Raw genomic sequence first — 12,024 nt, 5'->3', positions numbered from 1 at the left:
AAGTACCACAGTTTATTTATCCACTCACTTACTGAAGGACATTTTGATTGCATCCAAATTTTGGCAATTATGAATAAAACTGCTATAAAATTCCATGTGCAGGTTTTTATGTGGACATGTTTTTGACTACTTTGGGTAAATACCAAGGAGCATGATTGCTGGATAACATGGTGAAAGTGTGTTTAGTTTCCTGCCAAAGTGGTTATTTTGCATTCCCACTAGCAATGACGGAGTTCCTGTTGCTCCACGGCCTTGTCAGCATTTGGTGTTGTCAGTGTTCCAGATTTTGGTCATCCTAATAAGTGTGTACTGTATCTCATTGTTTTAATTTTTAGTTCCTTGAAGACATACAATAGAGAGCATCTTTTCATATGCTTATTTGCCATCTGTATATTTTCTTTGGTGGTGTCTGTAAGGTCTTCAGCCCAATTTTTAATCGGGCTATTGTTTTCTTATTATTGAGATTTAACTGTTCTTTTTACCAGTCTTTTATCAGTTAAGTGTTTTCCAAAGATTTTTCTGCCTGTGGCATGTCTTTTACTCTCTTAACAGTGCATTTCACAGAGCAAAAGTTTTTAATTTTAGTTAATTCCAGTTTATCAATTATTCCTTTCATGGACCATCCCTTTGGTGTCATATCTAAAAAGTCACTGCCATACCAAGGTCATCTAGGTTTTCTTCTAGGAGTTTTATGTTTTTGACTTTTACACTTAAGTCTACATTCATTTTTTTTCCATGTAAATATCCAGCTATTCAAGTACTACTTGTTGAAAAGATGATTTTTGGTCCACTATGTTGCCTTTGCTCCTTTGTCAAAGACTGGTTGACTATATATATGTGGGTCTATTTCTGGGTGCTCTGTTCAATCGGTCTATACGCTTTAGTTTTAGAGTTGTCTTGAAGTGGGGTAGTGTGAATACTCCAACCTTGCTCTTCCCCTTCAATACTGTATTGGTGATCCTGAGGCTTTTCTCTCTCCATGTAAACTTTAGGATCAGTTTGTCAAAGTCCACAAAATAACTTGGTGGGATTTTGATTGGGATTCCATTGAATCTTTTTATTTATTTACTTTTGGCTGCACTGGGTCTTTGTTGCTGCGTACAGGCTTTCTCTAGTTGTGGTGAGCGGAGGCTACTCTTCGTTGCAGTGCGTGGGCTTCTCATTGTGGTGGCTTCTCTCTGCTGCAGAGCATGGGCTCTAGGTGCATGGGCTTCAGTAGTTGTAGCTCGTGGGCTCTAGAGCACAGGCTCAGTAAGTGTGGCGCATGGGCTTAGTTGCTCTGTGGCATGTGGGATCTTCCTAGACCAGGGCTCGAACCCGTGTCCCCTGTACTGGCAGTTGGATTCTTAACCACCGCACCACCAGGGAAGTCCCTGGGATTGCACTCAATCTTTAGATCAAGTTCGAAAGAACTAACATCTTGACAATTAGTCTTCCTCTCCGTGAACATGGACTATCTCTCATTTAGTTCTTTGATTTTTCATCAGTTTTGCAGTTTTCCTTATATAGATCTTATACATATTTTGTTAGATTTATACCTAAGTATGTCATATTTGTGGTGCTAATGTATATGGCATTGTACCTTTATTTTCAAATTCCACTTATTCATTGCTGGTATATAGAAAACCAATTGACTTTGTATCCTGCAATCTAACTATAATCACTTATTAGCTCCGAGTTGGGGTGGAGGCATTGTTACTCTTTCAGATTTTCTACCTTGATGATCATATTATCTGAGAACAAAGCAGTTTTATGTCTTCCTTCCCAATTGTGTACCTTTTAAATCTTTCTCTTATTGCATTAGCTTGGCTTTCCAGTACAATGTTGAAAAAGAGTGATGAGAGGAGACATCCTTGCCTTATTTCTGATCTTAGTGGGAAAGCTTCTCGTTTCTCACCACTAAGTATGATGTTCACTGTAGTTTGTTTGAAGATATTCTTTAAAAAGATGAGGAGATGCCCTCTCTACTCCTATGTCACTCAGTTTTTATCATGAATGGATGTTGGATTTTGTCAGATGACTTTTCTGCATCAATTGATATAATCATGTAATTTTTCTTTTTTTAGTCTGTTGATGTGATGGATTACACGAGTTTTCAAATGTTGAGACAGCCTTGCATATCTGGGATAAACCCACTTGGTTATGCATAATTCTTTTTATACACTGTTGGAATTGTTCTGCTAATATTTTGTTGAGGATCTCTGCACCTATGTTCTTGAGATACTGGACTTTGCTTCATCTTTCTTACAATGTCTCTGTTTTTTGTAGTAGGGTAATGCTGGCCTCAGCATGAGTTAGGCACTGTTCCTTCTTCAACTGGAGGAGGAGGAGCTTGCAACAGTGGGGGAGGTGAGGTAACAATGGCTACCAGCCTCTTTGCACTTCTGTGATCAGAAGCCGATATCAGCTATCAGAGCACAGATTCCTGCTATCTGGAGGACGGGGCCTTTTTGCCTATCCTGGCTCCCACAAGCTGGTGCAGACTACTCCAGAAGCATGTGCAGAGCTGCCTGCCACAGGGGTGGGAGTGGGGGCCGGGTATCTCCAACTGTACTAAGAGCTGGTTTTGACCAAAATTAGCTATAATCTACTGTGCAACACTTCCCCTGGAAATTGCAAACCTTCAATAGACTCCAGAATTCCAAAATCATCAGATGTATTTGCCACTGCAACTGTCTAGGTGGAGAGACAGATTCCTGGTGCTTCCTACTCCACCATCTTCCTCAAATCCTCTCTGTCTGGTTCATTTTTATTATTTCTCTCTCCTTATTGATGTTCTCCATTTGGTGAGACATAATCCCCATGATTTCCTTTAGCTCTTGAGCATGTTTGAAAGAGTTGACTTAAAGTCTCTGTCTAGTAGGTCTAAAGTCTGGGCTTCCTCAAGGAAGATGCCGTGTATGGGCCCAACCTTCCTGTTTCTCTACATGCCTCGGAATTTTTTCTTGTTGTTGAAAACTGGTATTTTAAATATTATAATGTGAAAGTCTGGAAATCAGATTCTCCTCCCTCCACAGGGCTTGTCTGCATAGTGGCTTTTCAAAACTGATTTTGTAAAGTCTGTATTCTTTGTTGTTGGTGGCAACTGAAATCTCTGGACAGTCAGCTAGTGAGTCATCACACACTTCCGTAAAACCCTGAAACCAAACAAAAAAAAAAAAAAAAAAAGAGAGAGAGAGAGAACAACTCTCCCAGTCTGTAGATGGGCTGTGTGTCCTGGGGCATGCCTTCAACCCTGCCTTGGCCCTCACTTCTTGCTTACACAGAACCTCAGGGCAGCCACACGTGCAAGCTTAAAGGCTTTCTCAGGTCTTTTCTGAGCATGCACTCAGAAAGCAAAGGTTTAAGGTCTTTTGGAAGAAAAAGTAATCTTAATTCTTTCCTGCATGAATTGGAGGGGACTGCCATTACATGACCTTAGTGGCATAACTCATGGGACCCCAGTGTCTCCCAGCCTGATAAACTCTAAGGTAGAGTTCTGAACTCTGACAGACAATACTAGGTGCTTGACACTGACAAGGGTCACATCGCTTGCCCTCTGTAACCCCCTCCCCGCCAGCATCTCATTTTCCAGAGCATGCAGTGCTGCATTTTGTTTAAACAAGGAGCAGAACAAAGATGCCACGCCAAGGAGCCACACCAAGATGCAGATGGCAGCTCACGCCAACTCCTGACCTGCCCCAGTGGCTCACAGCTGGTGTTCCAATTCCTCTCCTGCTGCAGTCAAGTGACTACGCGTTGAGAACGTGCAGGGTCCTGGACAAACAGAACAGGGAACATTACATCCCGAAGAGACTACTGTATCACCCCAAAGCTGCAGAAATCTCAACAAGCTGATGAACATTCCAACATCCACAGCATGTATATTCAGCTCTCATTTTATTTTAGTTATAAAACAATTGCCAAAACACAAAGTTAAAAAAACACACACACACACACAGATACAGTTTTTATTCCTTCTTTTGTTGCAGAAAATAAATAACGGTCACATATTCCATATGCGTGTCTATAACAGCATTTCTAAAAATGTAATTTACTGGACTTAACAGCATAACCTTTTTGGCTTTTCACCTGCATTATCATACAGTATATCATTTTATTTTATTAACTTTTTAAAGCACCTGGGCTCCAGCAACTTTGGGAAAAGGTTGTTTGTGAGCTTAAAATCTTTTTTCCAAGTTATTTTTTCAACAGGTAAACTGAACACAACCAGGTCTTAACTTATTTTATTTAAGAGGAGAATATAGTTTTTCTTTTATAAAAATTGCCCCCATAAACTCACAAACACCCAAATGGAATTAAAAAGTTGGTCTATCTTCATAGGAATTAACAAAAGGAAGGAACAAGACACAGACGGTCCCTGTGAAATCATCAGTCAGGCACACGCCTCACAGTGCTTATTCTTACTATTCCAGTTTGGCCCTTGAGAGTTTTAAGAAAGGAAAGCTGTTCAGTCATCTAAACCTATGTTTCTGAAAAGGTAGGACATGGACTCCCCATTGTGAATCCGACGGATGGCTTCTGAAAGGATCATGCTTATATCCACAGTTTTAATTTTGGGGCACTGGAGCTTCTGGATTTCGTGTGGAACTGTATTGGTAACCACCACCTGCAAATCAAGAGCAAAACAAGAGATCATAAAACCAAGTAGCCTCCTGGCTCGACCTGAAAATCAGATACATTCTCACATCTCTGAAGTGGGTCTACTGTGCCTTCAGCGATGTTTTCAGTCAATGTGAATGCTACCTGTACCTTAGGTTAAGGTTTGAAAACCTTACACCCACTATGACAGCTACAGGCAAAAAGACAGATAACAGCAAGAGCTGGCAAGGACATGGAGAAACTGGAACCCTCATTCACTGCTGGTGGGAATGCAAACTGGTTCGGCTGCATTGGAAAACAGTCTGGAGGTTCCTCAAAAGGTTAAACATAGAGTTACTGTGTGACCCAGCAACTCTCCTCCTAGGTAGACACCCAAGAGAAACGAAAACATCTCCATTTGAAAACATGTACATGAGTGCTCATGACAGCATTATTCACAACAGTCAGAGTGGAAACAACCCAAACTATGAACAGAGAGCAAAAAAATTACAGGCATGCAGTGAAATACTACATGGCAATAAAAAGGATGAAGTACTGACACCTGCTACAACATGGATGAACTTTCAAAAACCATTATGCTAAGTGAAAGAAGCCAGAGATCAAAGGCCACATATTATATGATTCCATTTATATAACATGGCCAGATTAGATAAACCTACTGCAGAGATAGAAAGCAGATTAGTGGTTGCCTAAAGCTGAGTGGATTGAGAAGAAATGGGGTGTGACTGATTATGGGTACGGAGTTTCTTTGTGGGGGGGATGAAAATGTTCTAAAAGTGATTGTCGTAACGGCTGCACAATTCTGTGAATATACTAAAAACTACTGAAGTATACACTTTAAATGGGTGAATCATATGGCATGTGAATTACAGACATCCCCCACAGCCCCCATCTGAGGTTTCACCTTCCACAGTTTCAGTTACCCACGGTCAACCTCACTCTGAAAACACTAAATGGAAAATTGCAGAAATAAATAATTTATACGTTTAAAATTGTGCGCTGTTCTTAGTAGTGTGACGAACTCTTGGGCTGTCTCACTCCGTCTGGGATGTGAATCGGCCCTTTGTCCAGCAGATCCTGCCCGTCAGTCACTCAGCAGCCATCTCGGGTATCAGACCACACTGCTTATGTCCAAGTGATCCTTATTTTACTTAATTTTACAAAAGTAGTGAGGCTGGCAATTCAGATATACTAAAGAGAAGCTGTGAAGTGCTTCCTTTAAGCGAAAAGGCAAAAGTTCTCGACTTAAGGAAGGAAAACTGGGTGCTGAGATTGCTAAGATCTATGGTATGAATGAATCGTCCATCCGTAAACTTGTGAAGAAGGAAACAGAAATTCATGTCACATATCAAATTGTAAAAGTTGCAGACACAGTATGTGAAAGTGCTTAGTTAAGATGAAAAAGGCATTAAATTTGCACAAGAAGGTATATTGCCATAATTGTTCTATTTTATTATTAGTTATTACTGTTAATTTCTTACTGTGCTTAATTAGTAAGTTAAACTTTATCATAGATATGTATGTACAGGAAAAAACAGACTATACATAGGGTTTAGTACTATCCGTGCACGGTTTCAGGCATCCACTGGGGGGTCTTGGAAGGTATACCCTGTGGATAAGGGGGGACTACTGTATGTCAATAAAGCTGTTATTTTAAAAAGATTTGATGAAAATCAAAAAAGGGGAAACATGCATTTTTCAACAGCTACAAATGGAAAAAAAATACTCAGCCTTCTTAAAAAGACAGATGGGAATATTTTTAAAGTTATTATTTATAATACATACTCCCTACTTCCAAAATAAGCCTCAAGACAGCTTATAATAAAAAATGTACATATACCATGAGATTGTTGAAACAGACGGATGATCAGGAATCATTCAGAACCAGCAGCAGGGCCATGAAAACCTAGCCCATCGTAATTACTGTGTGACTCCTTTCCTTTTTTTTTTTTTTTTTAGCGGTACGCGGGCCCCTCACTGTTGTGGCCTCTCCCATTGCAGAGCACAGGCTCCCGACGCGCGGGCTCAGCGGCCATGGCTCATGGGCCTAGCCGCTCCGTGGCACGTGGGATCCTCCCGGACCGGGGCACGAACCCACGTTCCCTGCATCGGCAGGCGGACTCTCAACCACTGTGCCACCAGGGAAACCCGTGACTCCTTTTCTGTTTGATCTTCCTGGTAACTAAGGCAAACGTGGGAACATGAAGGGTCATGTAAGTCTCATGACCTGTAAAAGAACAGCTCCCAAAGGAAAAACACCTACCCACTGGTATCAAACACAGAATTTTCTGCCCCATCCACACGGCATCAGTGTGAAGGGCGACCCCAGGCAGGGCTGCACCTGCTCTGAGCACAATGCCTCGGGGACGGTGCCCCCAGGAGGGACTGTACCATCTGGTCACCTTGGAGGGTCAGTTTTCTCACTAGATAACCACCCTCAGTCGGGAATGAATTTTCCAAATGTAGTCTAACCACTTTAAAAAATAACAGCTTTTTGGTGATATAATTCACATACGATACAATTTGCCCATTGAAAGCATACAATTTAATGACGTTCAGGATACTCAGAGTTGTGATTAGTATCTCTCCCCAAAGAAACGCTGTACCCGCTTCGGCCACTCCTCATTTCACCCTTCCTCAAACCCCCCTGGCAACCACCAATCTACTGACTTTATAGAGGCCTATTCTGGACGTTTCATTTAACTACCTTTAATTAAAAAAACAGAAAGAAAAACACTTCAAATCTTGATTTATCAACTCCAAGCCCTGCTTACTGGCTCCTCTTCTGAGAGACAGGGCAATCAGCCTCCCTCCTCCTCTCCCACCTCCCACCCTGTCGATCCTGCTGTTACTTTTACAGGGTTCGTAGCTTTATTATCTACTGGGCAACTGTGCTTCGTCTACAGGCCTATATGGAACCCCGCTTATCCATCAGTTACCGACCCGGCTCCCCAGTATGGGTATCAGTGACAGAGCCCCCCTGCTGGCCTAGGATGTGCGACCTCCACGTCCGGGGCTTCATGCGTCCTCTCCAAAGTCCACTCTGTTCCGAGGGCCTGGATGCAGCAGCCCCCCACACGCTCTTGCTAACCTGCCCACACACAGCACCTGCGAGAACCCTGCCTAGCGCCACGCGGACAGACCAGTGAGCACCGCCGTGGGCCTGAAGTCTTCCCGCTTTATGTGTGTTTCGTGCAGCGGAGAAAGGAGGCCGGATCGAGCTAAGCCGTGCGAGCCTGGCTTTCTCTCTGTGCTAAAGCATCCTGAACCCATCAGAGATGATGAGCATGGGCCAGGCTCAGGGAGAGTGACTGCTCCAGAGGAAAAGTGTGGGCCTCAGAAAAGTTAAAGGAGTCCGACTAGTTTAAGATTCAATACCCAGGAATATACAGGAGACAGCATTTCTGCTTCTTAAAAGATAATAAAAACGTGATTCACACAATCAACTCCCGCAGCTAGCTGGCCCCTGGAATGAGGGGTGGACAAAGGAGGGCGAGGAAACCTGGCTGGCCTCACTTCAGCCACTCTGGGAGCTGCAGGCAGTTTAGGAAGGTGGCCCTGTGTGCCCTCCTCTCCCGACGTCATGCCACGGGCGTCTGTACCAGGAAGAGAGCTGGGCTTTAGCATCGGGTAAACTAGGGTCTGAACCCTACGAGCTTGGGCTCGTAGCTGCCTGACCTTAAGAAGTCACTGAACTTTTCTGGTGCACAATTTCTCACTCTCCCTGCAGGGCTGTGCTGGAGCTCAGGGACGGCATGTGCCCAGCATCAGGCGGTTCCGTCAGGGCCAAGGGCTCCACTTACGAGAGTCACTAAAACTATCACCCACTGCCACGGGCAGAACACAGAGGCTGCAGGCAGTGACACGCAAACAGAACTACCACTCTGAACTACAGAGCAGCTCACTCTCCACCTGCTCCCGTGACCACAGGTCGGGATGGGCACGGGCACCAGGCAGCTGTGCCCACACTCAGCCCGGCTCTGTTACCTCATCGATGGCAGATTCCTCGATCAGTCGAGGGGCGTCGGAGGATAACAAGCCGTGAGTCGCCATCACGAAGATCTTATACGCACCCCTTTCCTTCAGGGTCTCTGCTGCAGCGAGGAAGCTGTCCACATCATCAATAATGTCGTCCTGGCATTACAGATTCAGCAAAAGACATGAACACTTTTGTAAAGGTGGGTCTAACCACGGGGAAAAAGGCTGGACTAATTCTACTGTGACACACCTGCTGTCCACGTTGACGTGTCCAGACAGCGAGGTCACCGGGCTCCCGCTGCATTCCCTCCGGGCCTCCCACAGTGCAGCACAGGCGCCCTGGTCCTATAGTTCTCTATCCCTACCGTCTAGAGCGACACCCCACCAGGCAGGTGCGCCAGAAATACTCACCCTAGACCTTTTTAATGCATAGTAAAGCACCTGTTAGAAGATGCTTTTGACTCTAGGTGGTTCTTTCCTCTTTTCTTGCTACTTTTCCTTATTTTCTAAATTTTCTGCACTGGGTGGATGGGAAATGTGTTTTTTCCATATATTTTTATAATGGGAAAAATAATAATAATTATTATTTTAACAAAATACTCAGTCCAGTGGTTTCTAATCTCGCAGACTCCCCGTATGAGATAATAGAAAATATATACATTGGTCTCTTCTAAAGCCCGTTTTACATGTTTTAGCGGTAAGAGCACTAGAGGAACCTCTTGTCCTGATGAGATGACTCCGGGCGAGCTCCTGGATGGGCACTGGCCACCAGAAAGACCAGGGAAGCTTGGAATTTGCAGCACCCGCACGGCCGGCCCCAACTCTCCACAGAGGGGAGGGGGCTGGAAATGGGGTTAATGATCCATCAGGCCTCCAGGAAGAAGCCCCCATAACATCCCAGCAGCACGGGGTTCGGGGAGCGAACCAGGTGGGTGAACATTCCACACCGAGTGGGTGATGCACCCCAACTCCACGGGGACCCTCCCCAGCCCTGCCCCGTGCCTCTCTCTCTCCATCTGGCTGCTCATCTGTGTCCTTTATCACATCCTTTAATGACCTGGTGAACCTAAGTGTCTCTCTGAGTTCTGTGAGCTGCTCTAGCAAATGCTCCAGTCCAGGGGGATCCTGGGAGCCTCGGATTTGTAGGCAAGCCGGACAGAAGCTGTGGGTCACCTGGCGAGTCTCAGTTTTTGGACCAAAGCAGACATTCGGCACAAGGCGCCCGTGAGACCTACCTGGCACCGTCCCCAGCACGACTGGCAAGCCAGCCAGCAAAGCACCAGCGGCAAGCGCGACAGAGTGACAGGAAGAGAGGCCTGCGTACCACAATGACGGCGGTCCTTCCTCCCACGTCACCGACCACTGTGATCGGGGGCTTCTCCTTGGGGATGAGCACTGCCCAGGACAAAACACGCACACGTTTCTCGGTTAAGAGCCCAGCCGAGGCCTTAGCAAGTCACTGTCTCATGACAGAGGCCCAAGAGACCAGCAACAGAAGGGAGTTTCCCCCACCCGATAAAGGGCAACTACGGAAAAATCACTGCTAACGTCATATGGGATGAAAGACCTTTCCCCTAAGATCAGGGACAGGACAAGGATGCCCACTTTCACCACTGCTATTCAACAGAGCACCGCACGTGCTAGCCAGGGCAGTCAGGCAAGAAAAAGAAATAAAAGGCATCCAGATCGGACAGGAAGACTTAGTACCGTTAAGATGGCAATGCTCCCCGAGTGATCTAGAGACTCAATGCACCCCGTCAGAATCCCAGCCTCTTTTTTTGCAGAAATAAACTGACCCTAAAGTGCAAAGGACCCCAAAGAGCAAAAACAACGCGAGGGACTCACTGCCCTCGGGAGCGTTCTGCTGCCACCTTTTCCCCATGTCTTCCCTCCAGGGAGCTTCGGTGGTCAGGGTGGCGTCCTTCCTGGCCACCCACGGCCACACACAAAGCCCAGCCCCTGCCCCTGCCATCCTGTCCCCAGTTGAACCCATGCCTGAATGCCTTCAACGTCCACCTCAGCTAACCGGGATCCACAAGGCCCAGCTGAGTCTCGCTCCTTCATGGCCATCCCAGGACCGTATCTCCTTCTCTGAGGTTTTTTGTTTATAAACGAGCAACTCCTAGGCAACGTGAGAACCCGAAGGGGTCCAGAGTACACCACAGCGGCATGAAAAGTATTTTAAGCTGAAGGCATTTGAATTCCTGAAGTCCCTTATCTGTCTAAAAGCAGAGCTCCCCAAAGGAACTCAAAAGAACTCAGTTGTCCTAAACCCCCTCCCAGCAACAACCGCAGGAAGACTGGCTCTCATCACCCAGACCAGAAGTCGGCACCACTCCTACACAGACACTGTCACACACCGTCCTGTCTCCCATCCATCCTCCCTACGAGCCACTGGCCCTCCCATCAGCGCCCTTCCTCCGCTCCCCTTCCCCTATGAAGACCATATACAAGCCCCGAATTGCAACCTCCTCTTAAAATCTTATCTTTTCTCTTCTTGATCTGTCTTCTGTCAGTTTTATTTGCAACCTCCTGAGCACTGAAGCTACAGAGGGTAGAGGAAAAGTCTTTTCTCCCCAGCAGACTCAAACAAAAGCAGTATTTTTTTTTAACTGAAAAGATGTTATTAAAGCTTGAGGGAAGTTTCTTAAAAACAAAAACAAATTCATGCATAACTCTACCACCCAGTCACAACCACGTTCATCCTTCATATTCCCTCCTCGCCCTGGCAAAAGACAGGCCTACACTCTGTATTCTGCCTTATTCACATACATTCCATATATTTTTCTCTTGTTTCCAGAGTCTTAATTATTTCAAGGGGCTGCATAATGAATTGTGCTGATACGACATTCTTCACCAAGCCCCGCCCTCCAGTGAACCATTCAGACTTTTCCAATATTTTGCGTTAGAAATAACACTACAGTGAATAACTTGTGCACCAAAAGCTTTCTGCTTGTGTTAAACTTTACTTTACTCTAGGACATGTTAGTGAATGAACAAGTGAAATCCCTGACGTGCCACAGATGCGTCTAAACTGAGCATGTGCATAGGTCTTGGTATGACCAGACAGACTGCTTCTAAGAGGCCACCAGAAGTGCACTTGCCACAGCCAGGCCACGAAAGGTATCAGTTTTTGCCAATTTAAAAAACAAAAAGAGAAGTAGCACTTCACATTCGAAAAAAAAATTAAGTCAGCCTTAAAATCAAAGAGGAAAGCGACCCGGGGGCAGCACACTTACTGGGGATCTCGAGGCTGGGGTGGATGGCGGCGGCGCTCCTGACCATGGGCGGGGAATGCCGCCCGTCCACCAGGTCGGACTCGGCGTCCTGCGCTTCTCCGTGAATCACCGCGATGCCCAGTCGCAGGCGCTCAGCAAAAGACTGTGCCCTGGAGGAGAGCAGGAGACCCGTTCACAATCACGCAAAGCTGGTTTCTGATAACAT

At 45.6% G+C, this 12,024-nt stretch overlaps 2 protein-coding genes across 11 annotated transcripts in view; both read right to left on the bottom strand.

Annotated features, from left to right (window-relative positions):
• The window catches only part of SLC5A10 (solute carrier family 5 member 10), a 67,691-nt gene extending 63,878 nt beyond the window's left edge, over window positions 1-3,813 (bottom strand). The window contains exon 1 of the mRNA XM_073798136.1: window positions 3,676-3,813. The gene's annotated coding sequence lies outside the window, so the exon portion shown is untranslated. The remainder of the gene's footprint in view (window positions 1-3,675) is intronic.
• Window positions 3,814-3,936: 123 nt separating this feature from the next.
• The window catches only part of PRPSAP2 (phosphoribosyl pyrophosphate synthetase associated protein 2), a 39,114-nt gene continuing 31,026 nt past the window's right edge, over window positions 3,937-12,024 (bottom strand). For 8 of the 10 annotated variants that reach the window (XM_033847043.2, XM_073798142.1, XM_019923365.3 and 5 more), the window contains 4 exons: window positions 11,820-11,968; window positions 9,905-9,975; window positions 8,590-8,736; window positions 3,937-4,609 (listed from right to left, as the gene is read on the bottom strand). In XM_033847043.2, the coding sequence (XP_033702934.1) occupies window positions 4,451-4,609; window positions 8,590-8,736; window positions 9,905-9,975; window positions 11,820-11,968 (526 nt within the window). In that variant the 3' untranslated portion in view covers window positions 3,937-4,450. Of the gene's footprint in view, window positions 4,610-8,589; window positions 9,976-11,819; window positions 11,969-12,024 lie in introns of those variants that run through there. The other 2 variants (XR_002173982.3, XM_019923368.3) reach the window with 2 other exon arrangements.

This window comes from Tursiops truncatus, chromosome 20 (genome assembly GCF_011762595.2).
Source record: "Tursiops truncatus isolate mTurTru1 chromosome 20, mTurTru1.mat.Y, whole genome shotgun sequence".
NCBI lineage: Eukaryota > Metazoa > Chordata > Mammalia > Artiodactyla > Delphinidae > Tursiops > Tursiops truncatus.
Note: the sequence above shows the minus strand (reverse complement) of the source record. Positions and strands in the feature narration are given on the sequence as shown.